General features: G+C 36.9%; 1 protein-coding gene across 4 annotated transcripts in view; it reads right to left on the bottom strand.

Annotated features, from left to right (window-relative positions):
• The window catches only part of LOC106877900 (dipeptidyl peptidase 4), a 615,183-nt gene that overhangs the window by 92,641 nt on the left and 503,663 nt on the right, over positions 1-18,879 (bottom strand). For all 4 annotated transcript variants that reach the window (XM_014926948.3, XM_014926949.3, XM_014926951.3 and 1 more), the window contains exons 4-5: positions 18,149-18,246; positions 12,793-12,867 (exon numbers count right to left, since the gene is read on the bottom strand). In XM_014926948.3, the coding sequence (XP_014782434.1) occupies positions 12,793-12,867; positions 18,149-18,246 (173 nt within the window). The remainder of the gene's footprint in view (positions 1-12,792; positions 12,868-18,148; positions 18,247-18,879) is intronic.

Below are 18,879 nucleotides of genomic sequence, written 5' to 3'. Positions count from 1 at the left end.
TTCATTTTCAGCATGTGTGATTTCTAACTGCAATAAACATCATCGAGAGGTATGGGTTCTTTCCCTTGATACACTGCATGAAAACAAGGCATTCAAAGGTCACCTAATCACTTGTTAAAAGCTATCTTTTCAATCTTTTACTTGTTACTTGTTTCAGTCATTGAACTGCAGCCATGCTGGAGAACTGTCTTGAAGGGTTTCAGCCAAACTAATCAATCCCAGTACTTATTCTATCAGTCACTTTTGCTAAGACATTAAATTCCACAAATGTAAACAAACCAACACCAGTTGTCAAGCAGTGGTGGAGATAGGGACAGACAGACAGACACACTCACTCACTCTCTCTCTCTCTCTTTCTCTCTCTCACACACACAAAACAATCTTCTTTCAGTTTCCATTTACTAGATCTGCTCAGAAGGTTTTGGTATAGTAGAAGACACTTGCACAAGGTTCTACACAGTGGGACTGAACCCAAAACCACGTGACTGGAAAGCAAACTTCTTACTATACAGTCATGCCTGTACTCATCCACACAGCCACGTCTGCTCCTGTCCATCTGTATGGATATTTCATATTCACATTCACTGTCACATTAGTAGTAAATAAATCTCTGTTGGATTTTGCTTCTAAATATTTAAGTTGATTGATAAACTGAACTGCCTCAACACTAAATTACATAAATTCTAGTGTAAGTGACTGAAACAAGTACAACTACGAATACTGCTGAGACATACAACAGAACAACTGTAATATATTTCAGCTTAACACTTATAAATGTTTATTTCTTTTTTACAATCAGAAACAAAGGAACAGCAAACAAAGCTGCTTGAGCAGCCTTGTCGGCCCCTGAGCAAATCAATGAACTGGACCCTACAGTATTTATTTATCGACAATAAGCCACAACATATATAGGTCTGAATTGGGCCCCTGATCCGTGGGGCTCTTGGGCAACTACCAAGTGTACCCATGGCAAGATGGCCCTAACAAGTGCTATGATCCTTTACAAGGTCTCTGAGACTAATATGAGAAAGAAGTCCAGGCCCTGTTGTTTTCTATAGAGTATGTACCACAAAAGATTCCCAACAGGTATGTGGTAATGTAAAACTGGGTAGATGGATTAACCCTTTAGTATTCAAATTGGCCATATCAGGCCCATATATTCCACTAGTAATATGTTCAAACTGGTCAGTGTCAAGCCTCTCACACCTACTCTACAATGTCATTCTGAAAATAAAACAATCATATTATCGAAACCTTGAAGCTACAAGATAATGTATCATAAACTCAAGACAGTGTGAATAGATAAGCAATACATTTGACAGAGTAATCTGAATGCTAAATGGTTAAGTTCACTCTCTAAGGATAGGAATGGTCATTCTGACAAACTTCCACACAATGTTCTACCTTCTTTTATCTTTTACTTGTTTCACTCATTTGACTGTGGTCAAGCTAGGGCACCACCTTGATGGGTTTTTAGTTGAAGAAATCAACACCAGGACTTACTTTTTTAAAGCCTAGTACTTATTCTACTGGTCTCTTCTGCTGAACTGTTATTGGGATGTAAACACACCAACACTGGTTGTAAAGTGGTGGTGGGGGACAAGCACAAACATAAAGATGCATAAATATGACGGGCTTCTTTCAGTTTCTGTCTACCAAATCCATGTACAAGGCTTTGGTTGGCTTGAGGCTATAGTAGAAGACACTTGCCCAAGGTGCCACATAGTGGGCCTGAAACCGGAACTATGTGGTTGAAAAACAAGCTTCTTACCACACGGCCCCAAATTTTACTCACAAGGCTTTGGTTGACCTGAGGATATATCAGAAGTTGCCTATCCAAGGTGCTATGCAGCAGGATTGGACATGAATCTGTGTAGTTGCAAAGTAAACTTCTTAACCACACAGCTATGTTGGGAATTTTTATTCTACGTGGATGTGTGGGTGTATATTTACTTTGCAATGAAAATGATAAATAGTGTGAGAACATTAAGCATCTACTTAATTAAGCATTCCAGTGGAATGTAGTAAAAATTTTTTGCTTGACATTTAGCTGGCTACATTGTAAAATTGCCTTCATTAATGTATTAACACTCTTCATTATCAACATCATCACCTATACTGACCAATACCTCTAACACAGCATCCTTACTAAAATCAGCATTCCCACCAGTAAATCATCATTATCAGCAGCAGTGCCGCTGCTGCTGCCACTACCAGCAGTACCACCTCTTCTGCTACAACTAACATCACCAGAGCAGCAATATTTCTCTCCACAAAATCATAAAATAAGAGTGATGTAGAAATTGCTTCTTATTTTAGATTTGACCATTTCTGATTTTTTTTTTTTTCCTTTGGGAGTTATCTTATAGGAATAATTTATGTAAACCAGCTACAATCACTATAGAAATTGAAGAATGATATTCAACCAGAAATTAAAACTTTATGGCCATATATATATATTAGTTCAAATTTTGGCACAAAACCAGCAAGTTGGAGGGAGGGGTAAGTTGATTACTTCAACTTCAGTGATCAACTGGTACTTATTTTATCTTTCCTGAAAGGATGAAAGGCAAAGTTGATCATAGCAGAATATGAATTCAGAACATAATGGTGGATGAAATGCTGCTAAGCATTTTGCCTGACATGCTAGGGTCAGATATATTACAAGCTGTCATGGAAGACCATCTAAGAAGGGTTGGACTCTGCAATGTTTGGAAATGGAAAGCATTTGGAAGATGTTTTATTCCACTTCTAAGCAAACTCAGGTTTAAGACTGCCTCAGGTTTGATGATACAAGCTTTCTAGTTTAAAATGATCTCAAATAATACTTTCCATCAAAATTCATATTAAATTATATTCAAAACACTAGCTTAATAAGGGTTTCAAATTTTGGCACAAGGCCAGAGAGGGTAAGCTGTTTACAGCAGCCCCAGTCCTCAACTGGCACTTAATGCTGAAAGGATGAAAGGCAAAGTTGGCCTTGGCAGAATCTGAACTCACAACGTAAAGGCAGACAAAATACCATTGAACATTTTGCCTGGTGTGCTAATGATTCTGTTGGCTTGCTGCCTTACACAAGCTTAATAATCTTTTCTACTATAGACAGGAGCCCTGGATTTTAGTGGGAGGGGGGGGGGGTTGTCAATTACATCACCCTCAGTCCACAACTGGTTCTTATTTTCTTGAACCTGAAAGGATGCTAGGCAAAGCTGACCTTGGTGGAATTTGAGCTCACAATGTAAAGACAAATGAAATGCTGATGAGCATTTTGCCTGGCATGATAACAATTCTGTCAGCTCGCTTAATAATGACAGTTATTTAACTAAATTCTTCTTTAGTTTAAAAATGAGCTGAAATGAAGACAGTGCATACCATAAGATATATGGTAGCAAAAGGGTTAATGTGAATAAAAAGCAAAAGTAACTTTAGTGGGATTTGAACTTAGAAGGTAAACAGCTGGAATATATACCACAGCCATTTTTGTTCAACACTGTAATGACTGACAATCCCTAGCTCCTCCATTTCCACTAACTGAAATACCCACCACCACTACCACTACCTCTATTAATACAACTACTACTTCTGCTGTAGCTGTTAACACCATTATCACCACTAAAATGCCCAACTTTATCTTACAGCTATTGCAATGCTGGCAAGACACCGACCATTATCTCTCTCTCTTATATTGCTCTCTGTCTCATACTCTTTGTCTTTCTTTCTTTCTCTCTCATACTGTCTGTCTGTCTCTCTCTCCTTATATCTTTCACTCCCTCTCCCATTCCCCCCACCTCAACCCGACCGTTTTGCTATTAGCTCATTATTCTGTTAATTTCAGTTCTTTGAAACTGACTATAAAAGCCAGACTTATTGTCAATTTATGGAAAAATGTACTTAAAAACATTAAGGATGTCTGTGGTTCTAGTGATGATGGAACTGGTGGTCATGGTGATGATGTTAGGGAGTATGGAAGGGCAGTGATAAAGATTAAATAGGAATGACTGTAGAGATGATAATATATGAGAAATGATAATGAGGATGATGCTAACGATGATGATGTGTGAAGGAGGATATGTCAGTAAGAGAAAATGATGATGGGAGTAAAGATGTTGATGATGATAATGATGAAGAAGATTTGATGATGATTGTTTAACTGGGGTTTTAAGTTGTAACTAAGCACCTCTAATCAAGAAAATACAGGAATATTCAATGTTATGATGGAACATCATGAGAACAAAATAATTTATTGCTGTAAAAAGTAATTAAAAATTTTTAGAAGTGAGCAAGAGATGCTGCAGTGATGATGATGATGATGATGATGATGGTAGAATCATCATCATCATCATCATCCTCGTTTAACGTCCGCTTTCCATGCTAGCATGGGTTGGACGATTTGACTGAGGACTGGTGAAACCGGATGGCTACACCAGGCTCCAATCTGATTTTTCAGAGTTTCTACAGCTGGATGCCCTTCCTAATGCCAACCACTCTGAGAGTGTAGTGGATGCTTTTACATGCTACCAGCACAAAGGCCAGTCAGGCGGCACAAAGATAAGGTGTATATCATCATCATTTAATGTTCGTTTTCTATGCTGGCATGGTTTGGATGGTTTGACTGGGGACTGGCAAGCCAGGAGGCTGCATCAGGTTCCAATCTGGTCTGGCAGAGTTTCTACAGCTGGATGCCCTTCCTAACGCCAACCACTCTGAGAGTGTAGAATAAAGAGGCCAAAATGATAGAGAAATGAATTAAATAGCTTTATACTATTTAGTTTCTCATCCTGTCAGGAGTGGTTTTGCTTTTCATTTCACTAGGATTGAAAGAATAAATATATAGTCAAGCCCTGGAAACAAGTCAACTGATTACATCTCTTCAGAAAAATTTGTGGCTTAACAATGGACAAAAAGTCTAGCAGTATTTGTTCTATCATTTTTATGTTCTGAGTTCAAATCCCACCAAGGTCAATTTTTCCTTTCACTCCTCTGGGGTGTCAATAACTTAAAATACCAGTCAAGTACTAGGTGTGGTTTGATCAACTGTTTCCTTCACCTGTAATCGACTAGCTCTCTCTCACAAAATTTCAGGCTTTCTGCCTATAGAAGAAAGGATTATTATAGTTATTTTTATAATAATAATAATAATAATAATAATAATAATAATTATTATTATTATTATTATAAAAATAACTATAATAATCCTTTCTTCTATAGGCAGAAAGCCTGAAATTTTGTGAGAGAGAGCTAGTCGATTACAGGTGAAGGAAACAGTTGATCAAACCACACCTAGTACTTGACTGGTATTTTAAGTTATTGACACTCCAGAGGAGTGAAAGGAAAAATTGACCTTGGTGGGATTTGAACTCAGAACATAAAAATGATAGAACAAATAATAATAATAATAATAATAATAATAATTATTATTATTATTATTATTATTATTATTATTATTATTATTATTATTATTATTCATCATCATCATCATCATCATCGTTTAACGTCCGCTTTCCATGCTAGCATGGGTTGGACGATTTGACTGAGGACTGGTGAAACCGGATGGCAACACCAGGCTCCAGCCTGATTTGGCAGAGTTTCTACAGCTGGATGCCCTTCCTAACGCCAACCACTCAGAGAGTGTAGTGGGTGCTTTTACGTGTCACCCGCACGAAAACGGCCACGCTCGAAATGGTGTCTTTTATGTGCCACCCACACAAGCCAGTCCAGGGGCACTGGCAACGATCTCGCTCGAAAATCCTACAGGAGCCAGTCAGGCGGTACTGGCAACGGCCACGCTCAAAATGGTGCATCTCATGTGCCACCCGCACAAGAACCAGTCCAGGGGCACTGGCAACGATCTTACTTGGCTTGCCGGGTCTTCTCACGCACAGCACATTTCCAAAGGTCTCGGTCCGTAGTCATCGCCTCGGTGAGGCCCAATGTACGAAGGTCTTGCCTCACCACCTCAGCCCAGGTCTTCCTGGGCCTACCTCTTCCACGGGTTCCCTCAACTGTTAGGGTGTGGCACTTTTTCACGCAGCTATCCTCCTCCATTCTCACCACATGTCCATACCAGCGCAATCGTCTCTCTTGCACACCACAACTGATGCTTCTAATGTTCAGCTTTTCTCTCAAGATACTTACACTCTGACGGGTATTCACATTGACATTACACATCCAATGGAGCATACTGGCTTCATTCCTTGCGAGCTTACGTATGTCCTCAGCAGTTACAGCCCATGTTTCACTGCCATGTAGCATGGTTGTTCGTACGCATGCGTCATACAGTCTGCCTTTTACTCTGAGTGAGAGTCCCTTTGTCGCCAGCAGGGGTAAGAGCTCTCTAAACTTTGCCCAGGCTATTCTTATTCTAGCAGCTACACTTTCAGCGCACCCACCCCCACTACTAACTTGGTCGCCCAGATAGCGGAAGCTATCGACTACCTCTAGTTTTTCACCCTGGAATGAGATAGAAGTTGTTTCCTGTTTGTTTGCAGTCTTTATTGCACCTGAACATCTGCCACAAACAAAAACTAACTTGCTAGTTAACCTGCCTTTGATGTTGCTGCACCTCTTATGTGTCCATAGCTTGCACCGGGTACATCTTATAGAGTTACTACCTACTCCTTTTCTACATACTGAGCAGGGCCATCTACCTGAAGGGGTTTGTGTTTTATCTACCTTCCTACTTATCAGGATTTTGGTTTTAGCTAGGTTGACTCTAAGGCCCTTCAATTCTAGACCTTGCTTCCACACCTGAAACTTCTCTAGTTCTGATAGTGACTCCGCAATTAGGGCAAGGTCATCAGCATAGAGGAGCTCCCAGGGGCAACCTGTCTTGAACTCCTCTGTGATTGCCTGGAGGACTATGGTAAATAATAGGGGGCTGAGGACGGAACTTTGGTGGACCCCTACCTCTACCCGGAATTCATTGCTGTACTCATTTCCAACCCTCACCTTACTGGCAGCATCTCTGTACATGGCTCGCACAGCTCTCACTAACCATTCTTCTATCCCAAGTTTCCTCATTGACCACCAGATAAGGGATCGGGGGACCCTGTCAAAGGCTTTCTCCATGTCAACGAAAGCCAGGTACAGAGGTTTATCCTTAGCTAGGTATTTCTCCTGCAACTGTCTCACTAGAAATAAGGCATCAGTAGTGCTTTTACCTGGCACGAACCCAAACTGCATCTCATCTAAATTGATTCGCTCCCTAATTAGTTGGGCTATGACCCTCTCTGTAACTTTCATAACCTGATCTAACAGCTTGATGCCTCTGTAATTATTTGGATCTAAAGCGTCCCCTTTACCTTTGTAGCAGTTGACTATGATGCTGCTACACCAGTCATTGGGTATGACTCCTTCGTGTATCACCTGGTTCGTAATACGGGTGACTAGGCTATAGCCAACACTGCCAGATATTTTGAGCATCTCAGCAGTGATTCCTGATGGATTATTATTATTATTATTATTATTAATTGTTGACATTACCTTTCATCACTCTTGGGTCAATAAAATAAGTACCAGCAGGGCACTGGGGTTGATCTAATCAACTTAGCTCCTTCCGAACTTGTTGGTCTTGTGCCAAGACTTGAAACCATCATTACTATTATCATTATCATTATTATTATTATTATTATTAGTAGTAGTAGTAGTAGTAATAGTAGTAATAGTAGTAGGGCACTGGATTGGAAGAATCATTAAAGCATCAGAAAAGATGCCTTATAGTATTTGTTGAGGTTGTTTGTATTCTGATTTCAATTTTATCTTTCATTCTTCCAACAACAGTAAGATGACGTTCTAGTCAAGTAATAGTGTCAGTAGTCAGCAACACCTTTTCCCCATATTTGTGACCCTAGAGTAGGTAATCTAGTTAGCAGTGGAGGCAAATGCTCTGAAAATATAGGAGCCAGAGTAGGGAATTGGCAAGAAAAGTTCAGAGAGTCAATAACTCTTGTCGTATCGGAGGTGCAATGGCCCAATGGTTAGGGCAGCGGACTCGTGGTCATAGGATCATGGTTTTGATTCCCAGACCGGGCATTGTGAGTGTTTATTGAGCGAAAACACCTAAAGCTCCAGCAGGGGATGATGGCAAACACTGCTGTAATCTTTCACTACAACTTTCTCTCACTCTTTTTTCCTGTTTCTGTTGTGCCTGTAATTCAAAGGGTCAGCCTTGTCACACTGTGTCACTCTGAATATCCCCGAGAACTACGTTAAGGGTACACGTGTCTGTGGAATGCTCAGCCACTTGCATGTTAATTTCACGAGCAGGCTGTTTCGTTGATCGGATCAACTGGAACCCTCGACGTCGTAAGCGACGGAGTGCCAACAATGTGATATGTGGATTGTAAGATGCTCATGTATCAAGTACAACGGTGCATTGAAACAAAACATCGAGCACTGAGTGCAAAGGAGGTGTGAAAGCTTAAAAGAAATGAAGCAGCCATGTCCCACCACCACCCTGAATCTTGTGTGTGTGTGTGTGTAATATTTGTAAATGAATGAATAATGGAGCACAAATAAGCTGACGAAAATCAGATGTACGATATAAGAGAGAAGATTGGTATGGACATGTATTGGTATGAATGTGTAATGCAGAGCATGAAAGTTGACAGTTGGGTAAAGAATTACTGAGTAATCCATATGGAAGAATCATGCAAGAGAAGAAAACCATGAACGATAAGGGAAGAAATGGTGAAAAAACTGATCTGAAGAGGTTGAACTTCATAAAGGATGTAGTAAATGGTGTGATGCTGTACTAGAGAAAACCTGTCCAACCCATGCTTGCATAGTAAAGTGAATGTATGATGATGATGATGATGATGATGATGACGATGACGATAATGGCAGTGATGATGATGAGAGAGGGCAACATTCAAACATTGGAAAAAATTCCTGGTGGTATTCGGTTACATCTCTTTACTCTCTCTCTTTTACTCTTTTACTTGTTTCAGTCATTTGACTGCAGCCATGCTGGAGCACCGCCTTTTAGTCAAGCAAATCGACCCCAGGACTTATTCTTTGGAAGCCTAGTACTTATTCTATCAGTCTCTTTTGCCGAACTGCTAAGTTACGGGGACGTAACCACACCACCATCGGTTGTCAAGCGATGCTGGGGGACAAACACAGACACACAAACATATACACACACATATGCATACATATATATACGACGGGCTTCTTTCAGTTTCCGTCTACCAAATCCACTTTGGTCGGCCCGAGGCTATAGTAGAAGACACTTGCCCAAGGTGCCACACAGTGGGACTGAACACGGAACCATGTGGCTGGTAAGCAAGCTACTTACCACACAGCCACTCCTGCGCCTAAGTTCTGAATTCAAATACCACTGAAGTAAACTTTACCTTTCATCCTTTCAAGGTTGAGAAAATAAAGTATCAGTCAAGTACTGGAGTCCATTTCATTGACTCCTCCCCTTCCAGCATGTGTGGCCTTGAGCCTACACATAATTTGCAAAACATTGTAAACATATTTATAATCATCATCATAATCATATAATTATCATCATATGTAACTACAACTATATCAAGTCATAAAAGTGATGTTAGAACATTCACAACTTGTTTCCTTTGATCTTAAATTTTGATTGATATGCATTAATCACAGTTTTATTAAAGAAGAAGGGACAGAAAATGTTTCTTTGTCCATTTCCTCCTTCCGTAATAGGGTAAGATTTGTACTTTTGTATAACTATGGTATCTATGAATATCTGATATCACCACTAAAAATAAAATCTATTTGCCTGAAATATCCCTCATGGTTCAGTAGCAATTTGATATGCCAAGATGGAGGTGCAGAAAAATCAGCCATAAATGATATTCCTCAAGAGAAATGTAACTAAAAGAAAAACCTCTATCAAAACATGAAAAATTCATTCAGTATCTCAGGTCAGTTATTTCATTAGATAATTCTATATTTGTTCATTTATTTCTGTTTATTTTTTCTGCTGTTTTCCACAGATTTTTATGTAATTTATCTACTTAGGCATATGTTTTATTTATGATCAGGCTATGGCTGTACAAGAACTTTTTCGAAATGCTATCATTGCTATAGTAACTGTTATTTTCATCGATGCTAACCTCACAAGGGTTAGCATCAATGTAAAATGCATTATAGTCAATCTCAAATATTGCATAAGGAAAATCATGAATGAAAACTATATCTGAATAGATAAGCTATCTTACAACCATCATCATCATCAACACTTAATGTTTGTTTTCCCTGCTGGCATGGGTTAGGCAACTTAATATGAACTGGCAAAACCAAGGGCCGCACCAGGTTTCATTGTCTGTTTTGGGTTGGATTCTATGGTTGGATGCTCTTCCTACTCTATCATTTGTTGTATATATATGACATCAGGTAGCCATAGGCAGTGAATGTGCTTCATCGGTTAACTACTAGGTGCATACACAATGGTTAGATAATTTATGTGTGTGTGTATCTTTTATTTTTACTCGTTTCAGTCATTTGACTGTGGTCATACTGGGGCACCACCTTGAAAGGGTTTAGTCAATCAAATTGACCTCAGGACTCATTTTTTTTTTATGCCTAGTACTTATTCTATCAATGTCTTTTTGCTGAACCACTATATTATAGGTATGTAAACACACCAACACTGGTTCCCAAGTGCTGGTAGGGGGCAAAAACAGACACAAAGATACACACACATAGATGTATGTGTGTGTGTATATACATACATACATACATACATACATACATATATATATATATATATATATATATATATATATATATATATATATATATATACACCATAGGCTTCTTTCAGTTTGTCTCTGCCAAACACACTCACTAAACTTTGGTAACTTTGAAGGGTATGCATTTGCAATACAGGGACAGGAAATATCAACCAAATATCTGATTCACAAAGAGACAGAGATGCAGGAAAAGTAGCAAAATGTGATAACTGATGCAGACTTTGTGGAGTTAACACCAAAGATATCACCCACATCATAAGCAACTGTCCAAAAATATCATCACCGTATGATACTGATGAGACATGATGTTGTAGCTAGGATACTATATAATGAAATCCATCTGAAGGATAACCCCAAGGACAAAGAAATAAGGACCCACAGTATGGAAGAAGCCAAGGCCGCTCAATAAATAGGAGTACTTGTGGAATGTCCCAGTGAAAACCTCAATTAAATATAAACACAATAGGCCTGATATAATGATTTGGGACAGAGAAAAGAAATTGTGTACAATTGTAGAAATCAGCTGTCCAGCAGATGTTAACATAAAGCTGAAGATCATTAAAAAAGAGAATACCTATGCTGAACTATTGAGAAATATGCAGTTACTCTATCCAGATTACAAGTTCAGGTTTATACCTGTAATTATTATTGGGGCACTGGAATATGTAACACACTACCTAAATACCAGTTTTGAGAAATTAGGCTTCTCAAAACCAGAAAGGAGAAAGCTTATTTGAAGACTACAGATCCAAGCCATCACTGAAACTAAAAATCTGTAAAACTTCCGAGAAGTTTATCATTGAAGTATATATGAGCATATTTAGATATGCAACTATATGCATGAGAATACATGCATAAAGCAAAACATTCAAATCTGCAAGTATGTATGTATAGATACATACATGCATATATACCCTGTTGTTGATGTTAAAATTTCAATGAAGGAACCTTAAATCTAGGTTAGAAGCCGGCTCTTTTTCTATTGGCTAAAAATCTTGAAATAATACTGAATAATCACATGCACACACATACACACATTTCAGGCTATAAACGCTTTTTTGAGGAGGAGAAGAGTGATTTGTATTCTTTGTAGTTAAAATGTGTATGTGGATACATTTAAATGAAAATAATCAGCAGACAGATTTCTCCTCTTTGCTATGAAACATTTCAACCAAAACATAAAATTCTTTTCTGTTTCCCTTGAAACTTAAGATTTCATTTTCATTTTTTTCCCCTGTAGTAAGAACATTTTAAAAAAAATTGCCACACTTCCTCTTAGATCATATTTAATATATCACCTTTTACATATATATGGCAGTACTTTTTATAGTTATGATTTTACAGTTCCATTTTTTTTCACTTTGTACATATCAATAACTAATCAATGCTAACCTTCAAAATGACATTCCTTTCCAACTCTACATATATGTTATATTTTAAAATTTTGATACATAGGGATTTTGATTTAACTTAGTTTCTGTTTTGGCTTTCGAGTGGCTTTGTTTACCTTCTTTTTCCAGTTCTAAATTTCAAACTGATGAAAATCAATGATGGTAGAAACAAAAATTTAATTTTGAACTTGCATTGAAATTCAATGAATTTTTAATTCATCAAATCAAATCTGAATTTTCAGTCTTGATTTATTGAATTGTCATTCTAGCTAAAATCTCATTTTCAGTTTTAGAAGTTTTTAAAATTTCTTCCATTTCATATCCCTGTCATCACCATTTTCTTTTGTTTCTTTTTTTCTTTTTGCTTTATGAAAACATAGTTTTTTTAACTGAAAATTTCTCAGAAATTGTACCCACTGAAGTTTTATTAAAATGCACTGCATGCCACTTCTAAAATGCTGAACTTATGATCTAGTTACTGGGTCACTGAAGCAACAGCAGTTCCATCTTTAGTCAACAATACACACTGCTATCTCTAATCTTGTTTTGAGTTGTTTTGATACCCATTAATTTGCAAGAAAGATAATCTTTGCACTGATATAACAGAGAACATAGATTTGGTTAAAGTTTGAAGCAAATCATTATCACAGATTAAAATCAAATTAACTTACCTGCATGATATTATATGTCAGCAAAACATATTTCCTATCTGCAGATACTGAGTACACATTGGTATCATACTGTCGCTGAGGAAAGAAAATATAAACCAGATGATATTTTGATTTACTTTAGTTTTCTTTTTATATTTTATAAATGTAAACAATTAAATGAAAGACTACAGTCATAAAATTTCAAGTAGACTAGTAGTAGTTAATATAATTAAATATAAAAATTAGTTATGTTAATAAGTCACAAGGTGAGGTGGTATCCAATATTTGAAACAGAGCTGTTCTTTGGAATCATATGTCCAAAATCTAATTAAAAATTTATTGTAAAATTTATTGTAAATTAGGTGGGTAAATATATCATACACATGTTCACTTGATTGGTGAACTTTCACTTACATTACTTAGCAATATCTTATCAACTACACTTTATGTGAAGAAGTTAGTGTATTTGGCTTGTGAGTTTGGTACTTGGCAGTGTACTGTATTCTTGAGTAAAACACTTTATTTTACATTGCTCCAGTTCACCCAGCTGGTTAAAATTAGTTGTACCTGTATTTCAAAGGGCCTGTCTTGTCACATTCTGTGTTATGCTGAATCTCCCTGAGAACTATGTTAAGGTTACTAGTATCTGTGGAGTGCTTAGCCACTTGCACTTTAATTTCATGATCAGGCTGTTATGTTGATCAGATCAACTGGAACACTCATCATTGTAACCAACAGAGTACCAATTTAAAATTTTTCTATTGCCTACTTTCCTTTCAACTGCTGCTCTCCAAGAATTAAAACTGAAAATAAACCTCTCTAGCTTCATCAATTTATCCTTATCTAGAATGTCCTGAGAAATGATAGGGGAGCTGCCCATATTCTTCAAAATATTTAATAAAAGAACTGAATTAGATAGGTCTTTGAACTGAAAAGAACAAGCTATGTCTCTGTACTTAGTTCCAAAAATTCCTTAGTTATCTACTTTCATCTAGTTTGGACTAAATTTTTGATACATAAGCTAAGACCCTGAGATTTTTGGTTACAACATGAATTTACACTTATGCAGTTTAAACTATGAGACAAACATAAACAAATACTTTAAGGAAGTAAGTTTTCAGACAAGCAAGAAGTAGTAATGCTAATATGGTGCAGACCAAAATATGTCCAGAGTTGTCTCTGGTACTAACCAAAATGATTAGTCACTGAACTGGTATTATCTTTTTCTCTCTGCATCGATATTTTTATTAGGTTTTTGATGCTGACTATAAGCATTTTGGTTAAGAACAAAATATACCTGTTCTTATGAAATTAAAATATTATGTGTTCTTAACTATGGAAACTTTGATGTTGAACTGATTTCCATCAAAAATGTTGGAGGCTGCTCCACCAGTACTATAGGTTGACCTGTTATTGTGGTGCAACCAGGATTTAACTCATAAACAATCCAAAGGCAACAACAGAATATTACAAATATGTCTGGAATGATGTGCTGTACAGAATAGAATGGTTTTTAAAAAGCACATTAAATATATTAACACTAACTTAACATTTGGCTGGCATTATTGAGTCAAGAATGAACTTATATATGATTTAAAGGCAACAAATATACTTTAGAGGATTAAGTTTTGAGATAGACACCTGATGATTATCAGGATTCTGAATACTATTAGGTGCAACCAGGATAAACTTAACCAGTAACCTAGCATAAAAGCAGTAAATTTCTCTGAGGTTGTGAATGAAATAGTACTTCTGTCATTTTGATAAAAAAATTAAACCCCAAGTCTGGGCCATAGAGCCAATTGCTGTTGTTAATTTGAATTATAAGTGGAATATTAGACCAATGGCACACAAATTCTGATATAGCAAATCAAATGTTTTGAGATAACCCATAAGTTTAGTTTCTCAAATGTGTCATACTTTAGAGTGGATTGCAACTATATTGCATACCCTTCTTATGCAGTTGTTGGATATGTGTAGTGAAGTATGACAGTAGTGAGCGTATAGCTTCTTTGGCTGCTCTGTATGATTGTTAAAATGCTTTTGTACAGGACTCAATGGGAGATAAATAAAATTTCTGTCAGTGTGTGGTAATATAGGCTCTTAGAGAAAATATATTGCCAGGCCTATTACTCTTCTTTTCATATACACACATCCACGTAGTACATTTGATGATAGGCTTATGAAACATTCAAAATACTCAATACATCACCATCATGGAGCAAGTGGAGACCTGCCTACATAGAGGAGTCAGTGAACCACGTCATGGTTATACATTCCATTTTTAATATGGCTTCTATGATTGGATGCCAATCCTAACATTAATCACTGAATTGGGTGCTTTTTATCAAGGCATCAGTACTTTAGTCTTGTTCTCTCCACCCTACATTGTCTCCTTTCATTGGCCAGTCACTTTACAGAGAAAACTGGGTACATTATGTTGTGGCTCCAGCTTGAGAAAGGTGGTGGGGAGAGAGAGAGAGAGAGAGAGAGAGAGAGAGAGAGAGAGAGAGAGAGAGAGAGAGAGAGAGAGAGAGATTGCCTTATATTCTATGAGACTAAATAGTTCTCTCTATCCTAGGCTGCCCCCATTCTTTAAAGGCAAATATGACCAAGGGTCTGTATAGATGGAGAGAGTATGATGTCTATAAGGGTAAAAAAGAGAGAGAGTAAGAGGTTGTGTGTGAAACACAGTGATGGGAGAGATAAGATAGTAGTGGAGGGAGTAGAGGGACAGTGACAGTTAGATGTTGATTGATTTTATGGGGACTGAATTGAAAAACAGTATGAGCACTTTGATGATGAGATAGCTATACAGCTGGGCAGTCATAAGAGCAAGTGAGTGATAGATAGCAATACAAATTGGTGATGTAAAGTGAAAGATGTCTAAAAGCGGCAGAAACTGAGAGGGGAGATGGTGAAAGAGAGGTAGAGTGATAAGGGATGGTGGTTGGGGAGAGGTGATAAAGAGAAAGAGAGGTAGAATGAGAGAAGTGTGATAGGAGAAGAGAGACAGAGTGATAACAGGATGATAGGAGATTAAATATGGACTAATTAAATTAGATATCATTCCTCATCATGCTAGTGGTGAATAAGAGAGAGGGTTATGGAGGAGGTAGCAGATGAAGACTTAACAAGAACATTATAAGTGAGTGATCCAATGATGTCATGCATTCTAACCTTTACCATTTTAATAATAACCATTTTGCCATACTTGACTGGTGGGCTGGTCTTCTCTAGCACTATGTATCACCACTCATCACAGCTGTTTGTCATTTCCAACATGAGGTTCAGTTTCCTGACTGTCATATGTTTTTCTAGGGCTTCAAGTCTCGTTTACTTCAAACACAATGCACTTCTCCATATATCCTCAATATACATCACATGCTCACATCAGTACAATCTTCTCTTTTGCACACTGTATCTAATTCTACTTAAATCTAACTTTTCTCAGCTCATTTATGCTCTATTGTTCATATATGCTAATATTACACATGCAGCAGAGTATTCTCATTTCATTTCTTTCTAATCATTGTGAATCTTCTGCATTTAAGGTCCATGTCTTTCTATCATGTAGCATCATGTTTTGTACACAATACATCATATAATTTGCCCTTTAATCCGAAATAGAAAATTTTTGTTACCTAGCAGCAGAAGTTACAGTTCACTTAACTTTCCTCATCTAATTCTTACTCTGGCTACTATACTTCTACTGCCACAAAAAATTAGGTTACCTAACTAATGTTATCAACTACTTCTAATGATCATTTCGAGTATTTGAAGGAATAAACCTGTATTCTAGATACTAAACCATTTTAATGCACCTGTGCATACAAAATCTACTTTCTTTGTTGACTTGTTTGTGATCTCACTACACCTTTTGTGTGTCCATAATTTACATAGGGGTTCACTCTGAAATTTCTACCAACTCCTTTTCTGCATATCAAGCATAGCCATTTTCTTAATGGTAGCAGGGTTCTGTCTTTTTTCCTTACAAAAACTTGAGTCTTTGTTAAGTCTATTTTGAGGTTAGTATTAGCTAAGTTTATCCTAATACTTTTGTCTTTGCTAAGCTTACTAGTTCTTGTACAATCTGTTGTAGTCATATAGTTGCAATAGAGTCAATCCCAAATGTATGTCTGTATTTTCAGTTTGGATATTCTCCACATTTTGTATGCAACAACTGGGAATTAGTTTTGTTAACTTCACATAAAGTAGAAATAATGCCTTTCCTAATGGAGTAAGCAATGAAAATGAAGTGAAATAATATACAAGTGGGAGTCATAGTCATAGTTTGGCTGGTGATTACTTCTATAAAGGGCTCTCATTATAGAAAGGAATGTAGTGAAGATGTTGGTGAGACACGTAATCAATTGGATTATAAAATTATTACGAAAGACTTCATATTCAATATTCAAGTCATATTTTGAGGGCAAGTTGGCAGAGTCATTATAGCATCAGACTGAATATTTTGAGGTATTTGTTCTGACTTTCTGCACTCTGAATTCAAATCTTGCTAAGGTCTGTTTTTTCATACTTTCAAGGTAAATGAAATAGTAACAATCCAAAGCAGTGGATGACTATAGAAACATTGGATTGCTGCATTGCCGAATTTGTTCTGGCTCTTTGCATTCTGTGTTCAAATCTCACTATGGCCTACTGTAGTGGTTGACTTAATCCATTGCCCACTTTAAACACACTATCTGACACTTTGGGTGTTGCAGGCATTTGGGCCAAATTTCTAGTTTGAGGATACCCTCCTCATTCCTCACTCACCAGTCTCAGAAACCCTGTAATGGGTCATAAGCACTGCCTTCCCTCTTGACTTGAAGATAAAAAAGAAAGAGCAAGTCAACCTTTTAGAATCCATCACTTTCCCAACTACAAATTAAATTGATAGAGTAATGAAGTCAGTATTAGCTAATAGTAACTAGAAATAAATATTTGGTAAGAAAAACTGCTATTAGTCAGTAACTTACATTTTTATTTCTCTAGAATTGTTTCTCAGTATTGGTAAAGCATCAATCAAAATATCTTGTGCTATTTGAATATATCTCTTTACAGTTTGATTTCACATTCTGCCCTGGTTAAGTTTTCCTTTCCTCTTTTGGGGATTGATAAAGTACTAGACAAAGTACTGGACTTGGTATAATTGACTACACTCGTGTCACAGACCAATGAGCCAAAATAGTAAAAGTATATGTTCAGGAGACAACTCCAGACCATTTTCACTCTTAATCTAAACTCCTCAGTACTTACCAATACACTAGTAGCAAGTTACAAGCTCTTTAGCCAATAGGAGGACCAATAAGAAAAATGAAATTATTACAATGTAGAATCTTTATGTTACACAAAGGAGATAAATAAATATACTTACAAATGTGGTATTATCCATAATAAATGTAGAATTTTTCGTAAGGCAGTCGTATTCAAATAGAGCACCATCATCATTTCTGTAAAGAAATGCATCTTCACCTGAAATATATATATAAATACACAAAAGTTTAATTAATCAACAGAAATTCCTCACTTGGCACCATTACCTCTTTTGCGAACATATTTCTAATGATATACATGTTCTATCAACACCATATAATTTCCCCTTAATTTTCTGTGTCTTTGTACTCTGTATAACTACTCAGTTAATTTGTAAATATCTATATATTTATACATGAATACTCATCATCTGAATATTTTCAGACTTTGTTTTCTCTCAATTTACATGTATATATGTATTCTTTTATTCTTTTACTTGTTTCAGTCATGCTGGAGCATTGCCTTAAATGTTTTTTTTTTTAGTCGAACAAATCGACCCAGGAATTATTATTATTTTTTTCAGCCAAGTACCTATTCTATCAGTCTCCTTTGCTGAACCACTAAGTTATGGAGACATAAAACTGGTTGTCAAGTGGTGATGGGAGGACAAACACAACACAAAGACACACACATATGTATATATATGATGGGCTTCTTTCAGTTTCCATCTGCCAAATTCACTGATAAGGCTTTAGTTGGCCCGAGGTTATAGTAGAAGACACTTGCCCAAGGTGTCATGTAGTGAGAGTGAATCCAGAACTATGTGGTTGAGAAGCAAGCTCCTTACCAAAC

This window comes from Octopus bimaculoides, chromosome 4, assembly GCF_046866305.1.
Source record: "Octopus bimaculoides isolate indiv1 chromosome 4, ASM4686630v1, whole genome shotgun sequence".
Classification (NCBI taxonomy): Eukaryota; Metazoa; Mollusca; class Cephalopoda; order Octopoda; family Octopodidae; genus Octopus; species Octopus bimaculoides.
This window is presented reverse-complemented; position numbering and strand designations above follow the sequence as displayed.